Raw genomic sequence first — 15,758 nt, 5'->3', positions numbered from 1 at the left:
ACCGGTGCACTGTGAGTTCGGAGCGAGAAACTTTGGCATCCTTATGTGCTTGACATCCAATCCAATCGAACGAAATGCTTTTGCTCAACAGATAAAACACGAGCCGCTAAGGTGTGGAATGCTCTCCCGGCAACCGTGTTTCCAGCCACATAAAAAAACCGCTGCTCGATTGTGGTAGAATGACAGCTACAATGTCACGATCGCAATCACCTCTGATTAGTTGACACTCGCTATGCATTGTTGCAACAAGAATCGCACAAATTCAGCTAATCACAAAAATTGAGATTGTAATAATGATTGATGCGGGTTTTATGAAATCGACTTACAGGCTAAATACGGATTGACAGACTTCACACACCATTGAGAGCAGGCATGAAGGGTTTTTTCGATGTTGTCAAGTAATTTTTAACTGGACAAAGGGTGAGAACATTTTGTTATAACACGAGCCAAAAGCACTGATGTTGGTTGCGTATAGCACTGTCCTTGTCCCGCTCGATTGGCTTCACTCAGATCTTGGCCTACCGTTACCCACACACACACACACAAATTGTGTGCGGACAGGCCGGTTCTCCGGTACCGCCAGTATGTAGTGTCGCCGGTCGCGGGTGTTTTATATTATAATGCTCCCTTTAAAGAGTTCTGTGACCTTCCCTTGATATAAATAGGAATATTTATCTTTTAAAGATTTGATACCAGTTAGCGTATTCTGTAACATTGTATGCATAATAATAGAATTTATCTTGAATTTACAAACAAGAAGAATGTCAAGTAAGTCATAAAATCTCTATCCAAGTATATAGACTTTTTATGGAAGCATTACCCACTTGTCTTTTAGTATCAAACTATAAACTCACGAAGTAAAACGAGTTTAATGCATTTCAGTTTCTCTACTGTTTGTGTTATTTCAGAAATGTTAAAGAATGTTGCTGCGGTATTCATAAAGCATTACTTAAAGATAGATATCGTATTTCGTTTGTTAATATTTAGACTAAATCAATCAAGGGTGATTTAGATGAAATTGTTAAATTCTTGAATTACTTAGTCTCAATTACACTCGTGTCAGACTTAACTTAATCTAAATTAGGTAACTTATTGAGAGGTACTAAATGAATGAACTAAGAGCCAATGAGGGCCAGACCTTCGTTATTTTATAAAAGCTGAAAGTTTATATGCGCATTGTCCCCAACACGGGGAGCAACGATCAGCGACTATGAAGTTTGGATCATGGTGGCTTTGGCAGGTAACAAAAGCGTTTAAAATCTTTCGACAAAGTATAAAGTCTAATTTTTTATATTTTCTTCGAAATAGTATGTGAAATCACGTTATGCATTGCCAGACACTTAGTATTGTGGCCACCCCCTACCCTGCTAGACACCCTGGGTGTCTGTCAGGAGGCTTACATCAACTAGCACGTTAATATAGGCGAGATAATATTTGCAAAACAGACGTCAAAGATCATTACCTATCTCTTTGCTATCATCAGTAACGGCATAGTTTATTATTTAAATCTATATGTGTATTGTGTATATATATCTATGTAGTCTTATGTATGTCTATTATATTTTATTTGTATGTATTAGTGTATTAAAAATATGTATTTTATATTCTTATTATATGGTTTAGTTTATTTAGCTATTGGTATTTAGGTTTATTATACACCACCTCCCATTGTCCATTTGTTCGTTTTCTCCCTAGCGTTAAGGTTGTCTGGAAGAGATCGCTATTTAGCGATAAGACCGCCTTTTGGTGCCTACTTTTTAAGATTCCTTTTTGTAACCTGTCATTTGTGTTTTTGTGGTGCAATAAAGTATATACATACATAATACATACTACATACATACATACAAAATTGAATACCTATCTACTCAACAGCATTAGTCACGACCAGCTGCATCAGCAGGGCGATTGTCTAAAACCTGCATCAATCATTATTACAATCTCAATTGTTCTGATTGGCTGAATTTGTGCGATTCTTGTTGCAACAATGCATTGTGCCCAATAGTGAGCGAGCATTAACCAATCAGAGATGATTGCGATCGTGACATTGTAGCTGTCAAACAACCGCGGTAGGGCCACTGAGTGCATAAAAGCCCCGACAAACGACACGTCAGCCCGTTAATAGCCCGACACGTAGCTGCAAGCTATCGGGTTCCACTCCAATGTATCCCTAACGACACCGATGTTGCAGGCCGCTTGGTAGGTATTTGTCGCGATCGATTCATTTCCACACCCATCTCATACACTTCGCATAGTTTGTCAAGTTGTATAATATTCGTGTATACGAATATCTACTCACGAACATTACGACCAGCTGCATAAGAGTGCACCAGGTAAAAAAGCCCCGATGAATGACACGCCATTCAGCCTGTTAGCTGCGAGCTATTTATTGGTTTTCACTCACATGTTGTAGCACACGAGTAGATATCCCTTGGTACCTCTCCCTTTTGCGAAGAGCATTCAAAAATAAAAAAATTACTCTAGAGATATTCAGCAGTATTTTTAAGTATTTTTGTATTTATAATTTAGATACAAGTTTATGAAATGTGCAAGCAAGCATAATATACCTACACTTAGTTACATATTATTATCACCACTTGTAATCTGTAATTGTAATTAATACTTATATGTACTTGTACCAATACTTTTGAGAAATAAACGATTTATTTATTTTATTTATACAAAAATACTTAGATCCTTCCACGTACATCTTATGCTAAGCCAAAAGAAATAAAAACAGCTAACTATATTAAGTAGCCTTCTATAAAATATTATAATAGTTCTATAAAATTAAAAATTATAATTTCTAAATCTTTGAAATATACAGTAAAAAAAATTAAGAGAAAAAAGTTTATTTTCACCTACTTCAATTAAGAAAATTCATTAAAAACCTTTGTTTTATTAAGCACGACATGTATTTTATACTTTTCTCTATATTGCTGCAAAAGCTCCGTTTCTTGCATTTGCATAGTAAAGGAGACGAATTTCATTAAAGTTTCATATTTTAAAAAATAGAGCTCGATTTTTTGAAAAAATATACACAGAACTTCGTTTTGAAATACATCTGCAATTTTTCTATTGACGTTGGCCACTTCACAAATATTCGTAGTACCTACTCTCCCTTCCGATTGACTGTACTCTAAAATTGTTTGGAATATATTGGTTGAAAGCCAATCCCGATCCCGTCAAAGCTCGATGCTCAAAAATCATTTAGCTTTATTTTTACTATTATTGACAATAGGCATGTGCTTTTCTGTGATGTGTCTTGTGATTTTAAGATGATGCACTCAAAAATTTATGCAACTAATCCATAGTTTACTAAGATTAACTTTTCACGGCCCATACGTTTAAAACCAGTTTCGATGAAATTTGGATAGCTTACATCCCGGGGATAGACATAGGTTACTTTTTATGCCAGAAAATTGAAAAATTCCCACGGAATTTTTACATAACCTAAATCCACGTGGAGGAAGTTGTGAGCATCGGCTAGTAAAGCATATTTCATTCATTCATTTATTTGTTCACTATTTCTCTAATTGCGCTGTATGCCTGATTGCTGAGGGTCTTGACACCTGCCGTTTATCAGTACCCATAATATTATAAATGCGAAAGTGTGTTTGTTTGTTGGTTTGTCCTTCAATCACGTCGCAACGGAGCAACGGATTGACGTGATTTTTTGCACGGGTATAGTCAAAGACCTAGAGAGTGACATAGGCTATTTTTTATCTCGGAAAATCAAAGAGTTTTCACGGGATTTTTTAGATTCTAAACCCACGCGGACGAAATCGCGGGCATCAGCTAGTGCTATGTAAATGAATTAATTTAATGACACTTTTCAATTTGAAGGCAGCCCTAACAAAGGTAAATACCTAATAAATTAACATAATAAATCGTGATCGTTCCTCAAATTCTAAGCATCTTATAAGAAGTGGAACTAATTAATTGGGAAACTTTGTTTTTGATTACTTCTTGAGTTACCAAGTTTGACGGCTCACGGTGTACGAATTTGTTTTGTGTTTTCATCATTACCCGGATAAAGTGCTATTTGGTAAGAAAATTTAAGGATCTCCGTTACGAAAGAATGTAAACTTAGTAGTCTCTAACATTATAGGTAAATGAAATGAAATTATTTATTTGTTACAATATGTGATAAGATGTTTACAGTATCTAAAGCCGAAACATATAGTCAGGCATGCCTGAAATACTCTGATATAGTAGTTAACTAAATGATACCCGCGATTTCGTCCGCGTGGATATAGGTTTTTAAAACCCCGCGGGAATTCTTTGATTTTCCGAAATAAAAAGTAGGTATGTCTAGCTAGATTAGAGTATTTTTTTTATTTTTATTAAAGAATATTAGCCATGTTAAATGACTAATATTCCCCTTTCCTCTCCAACTAAGCGTCAGGCTTGTGCTAGGAGTAGGTACGACAATAGTGCAACGGGTGGGGTTTGAACCGGCGACCTTTCGGTTTTCAGTCCACTCCTTTACCGGTTGAGCTATTGAGGCTCTAAAGTATAATAAGGAAGTATCCACAGAATTCCACCCTTGTATCTGTATCTAGGTAAGTATATATAAAAGGAAAAGCTGACTAACTGATTGACTGACTGATCTATCAACGCATAGCTCAAACCACTCGACGGATAGGGCCAAAATTTGGTATGCAGATAGCTATTATGACGCAGGCATCCGCTAAGAAAGGATTTTTGAAAATTCTGCCCCTAAGGGGTAAAATACGGGGTTGGTGTAGTGAGGTAACAACGAGCTTTTGGAATCAATCCAGTCCATTTGGATTCTGACTCGTTACCTCAACTTGCTTTACCCCTCCTACTATGTACACAACAGTTGTAGGAAATAGGAATTAAAAAATATTTCTGACTAGACGAGGTACGCGACTTCATCCGCGTGGATTTAGTTTTTAAAAATCCTGTGGGAACTCTTTGATTTTCCGGGATCAAAAGCTTATGTTCTTCCTCGGGATGCAAGGTATCTTTGTACCAAATTACATCAAGATCGGTTAAACGGATGAGCTGTGAAAAGCTAGCAGACAGACAGACAGACAGACGGACAGACGGACAGACAAAATTTCGCATTTATAATATTAGTATGGATATGGATTGTAAAAATAATAATTTATTAGGTACATGAGCCCGGTTAACTCTTTCAAAGTGTTTGAAAGACTATAATAAGTTTCACACTATGTAACGTTAACAACTTGTTTCTATCATTGCAAATCTCATGAATCTCCTTTAGATTTATCACAAAATCTAACCGTAAACCGACAAATAAATTCATTCACAAGTCATTTTATCCTCCACTGGAATTTGAACTTTAAATACATTAATCTTGGACTCAATATTGTGGTGTCAGAGTTTTCTTCCCTAAAGATTTGGTTTATTTGTTCCTATCTTTTACGCTGTCGAGGGTAAATCCAGCTTGACTTTACATCTGCTATTTCTATTTATTCATTAATAATACATGAGGTATTATTATTAACTTATTCTTTATACATTACAAAACATTAAGCGCATTATAGGTAACTATGTAGAAAATGAAAGGTAAAAGTTCAATCCAATGCTTATGTTACTCTTTACACGGAGATAAGTCGGGCTTCTCTGTTACGTAATCACATACAAATGACGAAGACAAAAAGTCAGTTGGCATTTTAAATGACCAACCAATTACAAACGATCCTGTTTTCCGTACTAGACTATTATGTATTCTGAGATACTACTTTATTAGAGAACCTGCATTTAAAATAAGCTTTCGAAATTCACTTCGAAACTGTAGCAACTGCTGAGTTCATAGCCGGCTCTACGCAGTAGAATTTGTATTCTGAACCGTTGGTAGAGCCACAGGCGTAGCATTAAGGGAAACTATAGTAAGTAGTACTTAAGTATTTCATGTAGAAATAAGCCTTACATGAAATTCTTAAGTTTTTATTTTTAATTCTGAACTCAGGTTCTCTCAATTATCTCCCACAGCGCGAACAAAACCTTAGAAGTAAAGTTTTGTCAGAAGAATGGCACCTTTACTAAACCCGACTTTTTTTCTTTCCAAACTGATTTAAACGGCCATGTAATCTGGGAGCCCTACCGTGATTTCGAACATCATCATCATCAATCATCCCGAGTAAAAATCAGTAGCTGAATCTGAAAAATTCACAGGCTCATCCCGGTCAATTTAGGGCCAAATTGCTGCGTCAGACCGAGAGAATATCTAAACAAGAAAACCGTACGAGACGTAAAATATTCACACACAAATTGAGTTTGACAAATTAAGCTTAACATTTTACGCCCAAAAGTAAACCAGGCGGTGGCACTTTATGTAAAAGCTCTGATGCTTCGTACAAGTTTTTAATAGCCCTTAAAATATTAATATTTTGGCCCAGCGTCGTCGTGGTAACATTGATCATTTCGTTACGTTTACACAACCCTCGGGTATTTTTAGCTTGGGCCTTTCGAAATGAACTCTATGTACCTATGCTTGAAACTGTGCTAGCGAAGTTTATATTGTGTCATTGAACCTTCACATTAACTTACATTTAGCCATCTAGGCACAGTTCTACCAACTTCTAACAAAACGTCGAGGCTTCATCGAAGATTGTATGTGTGCGCAGTGAAGCATACGATCGCGGCATCGAGCTTCCGAAAACTAACTGATCGCTGATGCTAAAAGCGTCGTGTCTGTTACGACCTTTAAATCGTTTAATCAACAATCAATTTGATGTGAGACATTGGATTTTGAAAATATTCTATAGGTGAGGTTGCAGTCAAGGGCTAATTTGTGTCTGAATAATAATGAAAAACCTATCCGATTTTCCTCTTCATAAACAGAAGCCATAGCCACGACAGGTAAGTCGTTGGCCCTGATGATTATCACTAGCATCTGGTAATAATAAATTATAGTCAGAATTGAAATCATATTCTTAGTCGAGTTTAGTCGAATGGGGAAGGATCAATTCGACACCTGCACAGACGAACATTGTATCGCAGTTTTTAGCGAGTTTAAATTTCGATCATGTTCTGGAACAATAATCGAAAATCAATCGCAAAAACTTAAATAGGTACAATGTTCTTCCTTTAATGTGTCTAATTAACCCACAGCACTAGCAGTTTACTCTGGCAATTGTCTAAAGAACCCTAACAGTAAAGGATAAATAAGGTTAATGGAAGGGATCACGACCCTCAACAATAAGAAATACGACAGTCAGAGATTTCTTTAATTTAAATCTTCATTTTAAAGTTTTCATATAATATTTTCAAAGTTACCGCGGCACTCGGTCCCAAGAACCCTGCAAATGATTTCACGGCACAATGTATGCACATTGAGAGCTTTTTTAAATTTCCGCGCAACTCAACTGTGCCGCGAGTAGCTGCACTTAGCGTATTTCAAATTACGTTACATGAAAATACTTTATATGGGTATCTTCACACGGTTAGATTCAGATATATTTTGTTTAAATGATTTCAAAGTGTTTTGATGACAATATGCATCCGAGACATGGCCGCTGACTATGAGCCTCTTAATAAAAAAGCTCAGGGCGATGGAGAGAGCTATGCTTGGAGTTTCTCTACGTGGTCAAATCAGAAATGAGGAGATCCGCAGGAGAACTAGAGTAACCGACATAGCTAACTTGAATCTATTTACAGATTGTAAAGTTGAAGTGGCAATGGGCGCCTGCCCATACATACAGAGTGATAAAACACGATAAGCGTTGGTTTCCTAAGGTGCTAGAATGGCGACTTCGCACAGTAAAGCTCAGCGTTGCAGAAGACCTCCCACTCTCTCATTTCAGAGAGTGGGAGTTGACAAAAAAATCAACGAATTGAACGTTGCTGTTATCATTAATTACCATGTTAAATTACTGTAGAGTGTAGGACTTCTAAAAGTTTAATTGAATAAAAAAAATTGATTTTGATTTTGTACCTACACGTATAAACGTAAAGTTTCGATCATTAATGTACCTACAGGCTACAAACATATTATTATGAGGTCCCATACAATCTGTATTAGAACAGAAACGTACGGAATTTGATAAATGTAAAGAGACCCACAAGCCGTTTTAGTTTTGTTGTCTCTATCTGGTCTCTAGAATTTTAAAGAACAATTTTTATTTTTTTACTGTACAGTTTGTATAAATTACCGCTTTTTTATTTATTTATTATTTTATTTCTTAAATGATTCAATTAGTCTGCTAAAATTTTATCCCACGAATCTCCCTCGTATTTTTTATCTTATTTGCATATTTAATGAATTCAAGTCCAACGGCAAAATACTGAAATCAGAGAATATTTATAGTACCTTCCAGCCGAAACGTAAAAAAAACTGTCAGAACACCATTAGGCAGGGTTCCGTAGCCATCATCATCAACCAATAGCCATGCTAGTTGATAAAAACTTTGTATATTATTCTAAAACAGATTTTCTTTTGTTTTTATGCACAATAGTGTTTGATTTATGGTGCAAAATGTCGAAAAAAATACCCGAGTACGGAACCTTCGGTGCGCGAGTCTGACTCGCACTTGGTCGGTTTTTTTGACTCACGCTTTTCATGTTCCGGAGGTTGGAGAAAAATATTTTCTTCAAAATTTTAATATGCTTCTGACTGTAGTGGTAAGATAAGGTAGGTTTCTTTACCTGAACTAAATTTGAACCGTAAAATAATATAGTTTATTTTTAAAATGGCCGGGACACCCAGACAGATACTGGACGAAACTATAAGGGTTCTTATTTTTACTAGCGACCCCTAAAAAAGAGCGTCCCAATATCGTTTTATGGACAAAATGGTAAAAATCAGACAGTTAATATTATTTGAGATGCTAAAGCATTAAGAAATTCTTCAGCGATTAAATAAATTCGAGTTACGTCAACCAACTTAGGTAGGCAAGCAAGCTGTTTAGCAGAGTTTTCAGGAAGCTGAAAAAATCTTGCAATCTAGAGTAAAACGAGCGTTGGCACTAAGCACTAAGCTAACCTAAATAGCCCACAGTTTGATTTACGACTTTTTAAGCGACGCCGTATTTTCTTTAAGCTAAGTGTCTTTTTAGACGGACCACACGGCAACCAAACCACAGCGGCAAAAAGATCGAAAAAAATGTTCGTATACTTATTAAATAATTTTATTTAGAAGTATAATTTCCTTGAAGTGTAGGTAAAACACTATAAAAATTATAAAATATAGGTATATTTTGTTATCGTATGCTGGCATTACTTCTTGTGAAGAACTTGAGTACTAAAAATGTTTTAGACGAGTGCCGCGACTTATTGTGTCATCGCGTCGCGATGTCATCGGTATTGCAAATAGTTGTCTGGTAGCAGAACTACGCACTCATGCCCGCACGACCCGAGAACTATGCGTTTTCATACTAATTTACGCGTGGTAACATTTTCGCCTCTATGATGTGGCTGTGGCACGTCTGAAAGGACTCAAAAGAATTCCGAGCTGTTAAAAGTGCCTTATTTCTCTGGCTAGTTTCAAACCTTAGGTTGTTTTAAGTGAAAACTCATGAATTTTAACTATTGTGTTAACGTGGAAATGTGTTTTTCTCTCCTGCTACTTTTCCCATTCGAGCGAGTTTATTTAAACATATCTCGCATTTTTTAGAGAATATAGGTACATTTAACGTTGCTTTTTCTGATTTTGCTACAGTAGGTTCATTGCTTTTTATCAATCACGAAACTTCGAGAATGCTAAAATAAATTTTCGTAAGTAAATTTTGTGTTTGTGTGTGTTGTGTAAATGTATAATTCATGTTTAGTCCTTTTTTAGCAATATTAAAAAGAAAAAGATGCAGATACTCTAAATTTAGTTTATTGTAAGACTAGTGAACGTGCATATTATGTAACAATAGTCTAAAACATGTTAGATGATCTAGATTCTAGAGGCACCTTAACGGTTTTCAAGCACCTAATGGTTTTACTCCTAAGTCAGAAAGACAGCTGGATAGTGCATCTTTTGCAACTGAAACGTTATTTTAAGCGAATACCGCTTCTCCGCTACCTTTATCATTGTTAAAGTTGCTCACATTTTGTTACACTTCTACTAAGTGTTATAACTTTGTGTAAACTGTTTATGGTGAAGAGCTTTTCAAAGGACTTATTTAAAGCTTCGTTAGTGTAGCAATAAATTTATGATATGAAATATGAATACAGGGAAGAAGAAGCTCGTTTAAATATCATTGGTTGGTTAAATGCAGTGGTAGTTTTTGTGTTTCCCCGTCCATCCTGTAAAATTTAATTTCGTGGTCTGATCCAATTCTACTTTCCTGCTCCTCTTAACAGTAGGTACCTACCTATTTTAGCGTAAGCTTTGTGCTTAGTTGAAGTCAGCCAATCTCCACTTCGCACGGATGAAACTTAGCTATAACGCTTAGTTAATGGACAGTTTACGGATATGAATACCTATTGGAATTGGCTGCGAAACGCGGCATATTCTCCTTGACTGTGCCAAACTTTGTAAGTTGTAACAATTGAATAATAGGTAGTTATCTATTTGCATTAACCGTAAATTACGTGCATTACTTGACCATGAATTTGCACCAACAAAATTAGGTAAATGCAAATGTTTGACATGTTGTCGTATGTGACGAATCTCATAAGTTGTTTTATTGAATTTCCGTTCGAACTGCAGAAAATCGGGTAAATTCTTCGATATAACAGAATAGAATAGAATATATTTTTATTCAAGTAAAGTTTTACAAGTGCTTTTGAATTGTCAAATAGTTTAATTTGCCACTGGTTCGGAATAAAATTCCTACCGAATAGAACTAGCAAGAAACTCGGCGGTTGCTCTTTTCAAGTGTTCAATTTACAATATTATTATACAATAGAGTTCAAGACTTCATTTAAATGTGACATAGGTACACACTCAACGTACCACGTTTCATTTCGCGACTGGAGCATCCTCAGGAGATGAAAACCCTACAGTGCAATGCCTTGAAGATTGTAGAGTCAACATTAACATTAATAGCAAATGCTGTGTACACATTTTATAGATACATTTATCAGCCTGTGTTTGTTTATAAGTGTCGTAGTTTGTGTTAAATTAATGTATTGTGTGTGTTCCTAATAAATAAATAAATAAAATAAAAAATAGCGAATTAACTTTCCTCTTTATATTAGGCAATGTTTAAATCTGTTGTGTCACTCTTTTACTACGTAATTTAAAAGAAAAAAGTGTCAACCAGTGCTGATAATGATAGATTTGAACACTATCCAACGTACCTAAGTGCTAAAACATCCATTTGGAGTAACACTGTAGGGTAAAGCCTCCAAAGAGTGCGCGCTACCAAAGAGAACGAAGTGCTTTAAATTGGTAGTTCGTTTTGTTATATTGGCAGCATTGCTTGACGGTGCCTAAAGGTTTCTTGTTTTACAACGAAACCCTAAAACCCGTTCATTTTGCAGTAAACACAAAAATGACGTCAAAGAGGAGGCTGTAAGGTATGGAGATGTAATTATAGCGCATAAGTGGATCTCACTCAGCAACTTTGTGCCTACCGTATTACGTATTCGACTGTCGCACCGCCGTCGCATGTTAACTGCGTAAAGTGTAACTGCGCAAGTGTAACTTAAATGCTAAAACATTTAAGTTACACTTTTAGGGTTCCGTACCTCAAAAGGAAAAAGGAACCCTTATAAGATCACTTCGTTGTCTGGCTGTCTGTCCGTCCGCCGTCGTGTCTGTCAAAAAAACCCTTTAGGGTACCTCCCGTTGACCTAGAATCATGAAATTTGGGTTAAAGTTAACACACACAAAGTTAAAGGGCCGCCGGCCTTTTTCCCGTGAGAGTAGGTACATGTACAAAACAGACCAAACGGGTAGGATTTGTGTTCTATAGTCTTTTTCACGTCAGTAGAGGTACACTCCCTGAAAGCTATAAGGCACAACGCCTACAAGCGGAGTAGAGTAAAACCAGGCGCGGCTATTGTGTTTATCAACTTAAACTCAGTTTTATACTTTGATATGTACGTATTTACGGTTGGAATTCTTATAATATCAATGTGGCGGTCGCCACAGTGGACACAGGACGCTTCTTAAACTTACCTACTATACTTAGCTACTATACGAAGGAACCATACAACAATCGGTACGAACGGGCACCACAATAGTAGATACGATCTTTGTGGCTTTAGTCCACTCCTTGACCGTTGGCTATTGAGTATTCAATATCATAACACAGGTATCTAATTATGAATTATTTTCGTTCGTTATAAATAAGGCAACATACTTACTTTTCTCTGCCGTGTTTCACTTCACACGTCAAAACCGGCATAAGCCTGCAGGCGGCATGCAACGCAGTCATTAACGTGTGCCAGGGTTCCATGAACACTGGAAAATAGAAACTGTGTAATGTTAGGTACACTTGCACCCAATAAGATATACAGAATAATGTCTGCCATATTAGCCCTTGACTGCGATCTTAACTGGTGGTTAGTGCCGATGCAATCTAAGATGGAAGCGGACTAACTTGGAAGGGGTATTAAAGTATATTTTAACCCGTATTTACTCCTGATTATTCCGAAACGCTATCTCATGGTGGCAAGTCTTTACAAGCCATGGCTGAAGCTTCTCACCAGCCCAGACCATAAATTACCAAATTTCCCCTGCTGAAAATCGAGACAAGCGGCATATTGCCAGAAATTCTTTGACAGAAAAAATCTGCGCTCGCCGGAAGACCCTTTGCTAATACATCTTGTATAAAACCATGCAGACTGTTTGAATTTTGCCAGATCAGACATCGTCATCGACAGACTTCTGACGCAGACCGCAATTTTTTTTACATCAGAAATGTTCGCAGAGTGTGGCAAAAACTTTTCTGACAGACCGTTTCTGATAATATGCGGTCGGCCTAAGGCCAAATGCAGCTAATTACTTTGCCTGGGAAGTTTTATGGATAAAGTAAAATTTAATTACCTACTAACTTTAGTATTTTTTCCAGATACATATTTCTGGCGATCTATACGGCGGAGATGATAATCAAGTGCATCGCAAAGGGTTTTATTCTGAACAAGTACACGTATCTACGTAACCCGTGGAATTGGCTGGACTTCGTTGTGATCACGTCGGGTTACGCAACCATCGGCATGGAGGTCGGCAATCTGGCCGGGTTGCGGACCTTCAGGGTGTTGAGGGCGTTGAAGACTGTTTCTATTATGCCAGGTAAATCACTATTAGAAATAATAAAATTTTAAGATGTTTGGCCGAGATATTTGCCAAATCTACCTACTTACTCGTGAAATTCGCTGACCCATGGAATTGGCTAGACTTCGATTTGGTCATGTTGATTTAACGATTTTTAACGGCTTTGTTGCGCCTAATGTGGTTCGTCTTGTGCTATGCGGTCATCTTTATAAGACCTGATGGACTTAACTGAGAAAATAGCCTGCTAGCACAGCTAGTTCTCACACAGCTATTATAAAGCTTCATTTACGCCGCGTTATACATAATAACTACCTGATGCCCGCGACTTCGTCCGCTAGGATTTAGGTTTTTTTTTTAATCCCGTGGGACTCTGATTTCTGGGATAAGAAATAACCTATTTCACTCTCCAGATCTTTAACTATATCCGTTGATTTGTAGCTCCGTTGCGGCGTGATTTAAGGACAAACCGACAAATTAAAAAATACAACACACTTTTGTATAATTATAATATTGGTAGTAATTTAATTAATGTAGCAAGAATTAAGAAAGAAACGGTAGTTGTTTATTCTACAAGAGTTGTCTTGCATAAAAAAGATGGCCATTTTAAGTATCATCACCATTTGTAGCATGCCATATACTTAGCCGCATATCGTTGCAAATATAAACATACCAGAATTGAATTTAAATATTAATCACGACGCGCACGAGCTTATCGAGTGTTTTACCTTTTATAATAACCTAACTGCAATATTAACTTGATTAGGGCCCAATTGCTATTGCGACCACTCAATCAAAATGGCGACCTAAACACAAAAAGTTTTTAATAGTCGATCGAGTCTCGCGTCGAAACGAAACTAAAGTAGTTTAAAAACCACCAACCACCCGTATTTATACAATCGATTCAATATGGCTGCCTCGCAAAGTCGCAATACGATTTCCATTTTAAAAGGGGCCAAATACAAATGCGATAACACAAAGAAGCTTTAACTCGACAAAAATATTTGGAAAAAAACTGAAAATGAACACAAAGAGTTGTATTTTTGTAGAAATTAACAGACAAGTTAAGCTCAACACGTCCATTAAAACGGACAATATCTTTTTAATACGAGGTGATAATGACAAAAATTCTGGCAAAACGATCGTGTTCAAAATGGAACAGGTTTAAAGCGTCGGGGAAAACATGCTGGCAGCAAATTATCTGAATTTTCCGTGAAACGATCTTTGTATGAGCAAGCGCTATCTGATGGGTTTTTCCCGGGAAAATAATAAATGTACATTTGAGCACGTTGTTAAGTACAGAGCTGATTGCATTGCGAAAATGATATGGCATAAATAAGCTTTTAGACTAGCATTTTTTAGTTTTCCTTAGTAGGTAAGTACCTACTTATAAATTGTCAATTTTATCTAAATAGTTAGAAGTTTAAAAATATTTAGGTGGAGAATGTTACTCCTGAAAAAGAATATTCTAGGGACTCTTTAACAGAATAGGTACACGTACATAGGTAAGTTAAAAGAATGATAAAGTATCATGTAGAGCCGTAAAAGTTTGACGAAATGGTGGCTTAGTTATAACTTTCATCTTAGACTAAAATAAGATCTTTTGTAAATGAATATTATTTTACAAAATATTACTTACTTTAAAATACAAAAAATTAGAGTACCTTCCTATTTCTATTTACGTACTTTTGGGGTAATTTCCACTAAAAATTCTAGGTCAAAAATTATTAGTACCATAACCGACAAAAATACAGGATGTAACCAGAACGCAAGCGGAAACCTAGCGTTATTATTATAGTACCTAAATAAATTCCAATACCAATAACCATTTGCCTCATTTTGTAGTTTTATTGATTTAGTATCTTTCAACCTCGCAATGTATAGCATGCAAAACTCGGGTCAATGCCCCCACCTACGACGTGGCATTGACTCCAAATGGCTTACAGTGCATGGCAGTTACGCAACGTTCGTTGATCTCTAGCGTCAGTCAGATGTTTTATTTGACATAATATATCGTGTACTTTTACAAAATATAGTATTTTATTATTTTTTCGCGTTTTTTCGGTTTTATCATATCAGTAATTATCAGTAGTATCACCTGTGTTCGTTTTTGCTAGCGTTTTGCTTACACCCTGTATGTTCTTTTACCTACCTTTAATAGAATATTATAGCAATTTTTGAAGCACAATTACAGTTCCATTAACCTCAAAACTCCACGTTTCTTTGAACCGAATTATATGGTTAAGTTAAAATGGGACGATAAACGGCTAATGGCGGCTATTTTGGTTCCAATTTTGGTAACAAAACTGCTGTAGGTACCTAATAGGTGCTGAGGTCTTAATTAAATAAGCTAATATTACCTAAGAAACAGTAATTTAGCACATCCAGGTACAATCACGCCAAATACGATATTATTTTTATACGACTGCTAAAGGAGGGTAATGTTTTCCGTTCATGCATGTACCTACCAATGTATGTGAGTTTTTTTATTCCAGCATAACTTCTAAATAAATGAACAGATTTGGATGTATCGCGACGTAGAAGGTAGGTACCCAGTAGTAAGCCTTTGTGACCTAGAACCTTTCCCGTACATTGATTTTCCAACTCCAATGTATCT

The 15,758-nt window shown here is 36.4% G+C and overlaps 1 protein-coding gene across 6 annotated transcripts in view; it reads left to right on the top strand.

The window, feature by feature from the left end:
• NaCP60E (Na channel protein 60E) overlaps positions 1 to 15,758 on the top strand; it is a 184,806-nt gene that overhangs the window by 129,639 nt on the left and 39,409 nt on the right. For all 6 annotated transcript variants that reach the window (XM_069505246.1, XM_069505245.1, XM_069505248.1 and 3 more), the window contains exon 4: positions 12,942 to 13,162. In XM_069505246.1, coding sequence (XP_069361347.1) covers positions 12,942 to 13,162 — 221 coding nt within the window. The remainder of the gene's footprint in view (positions 1 to 12,941; positions 13,163 to 15,758) is intronic.

This window comes from Maniola hyperantus, chromosome 20 (assembly GCF_902806685.2).
Source record: "Maniola hyperantus chromosome 20, iAphHyp1.2, whole genome shotgun sequence".
NCBI classification, from domain to species: domain Eukaryota; kingdom Metazoa; phylum Arthropoda; class Insecta; order Lepidoptera; family Nymphalidae; genus Maniola; species Maniola hyperantus.
The sequence above is the reverse complement of the archived record's forward strand: the minus strand, read 5'-3'. Positions and strand labels throughout refer to the sequence as shown.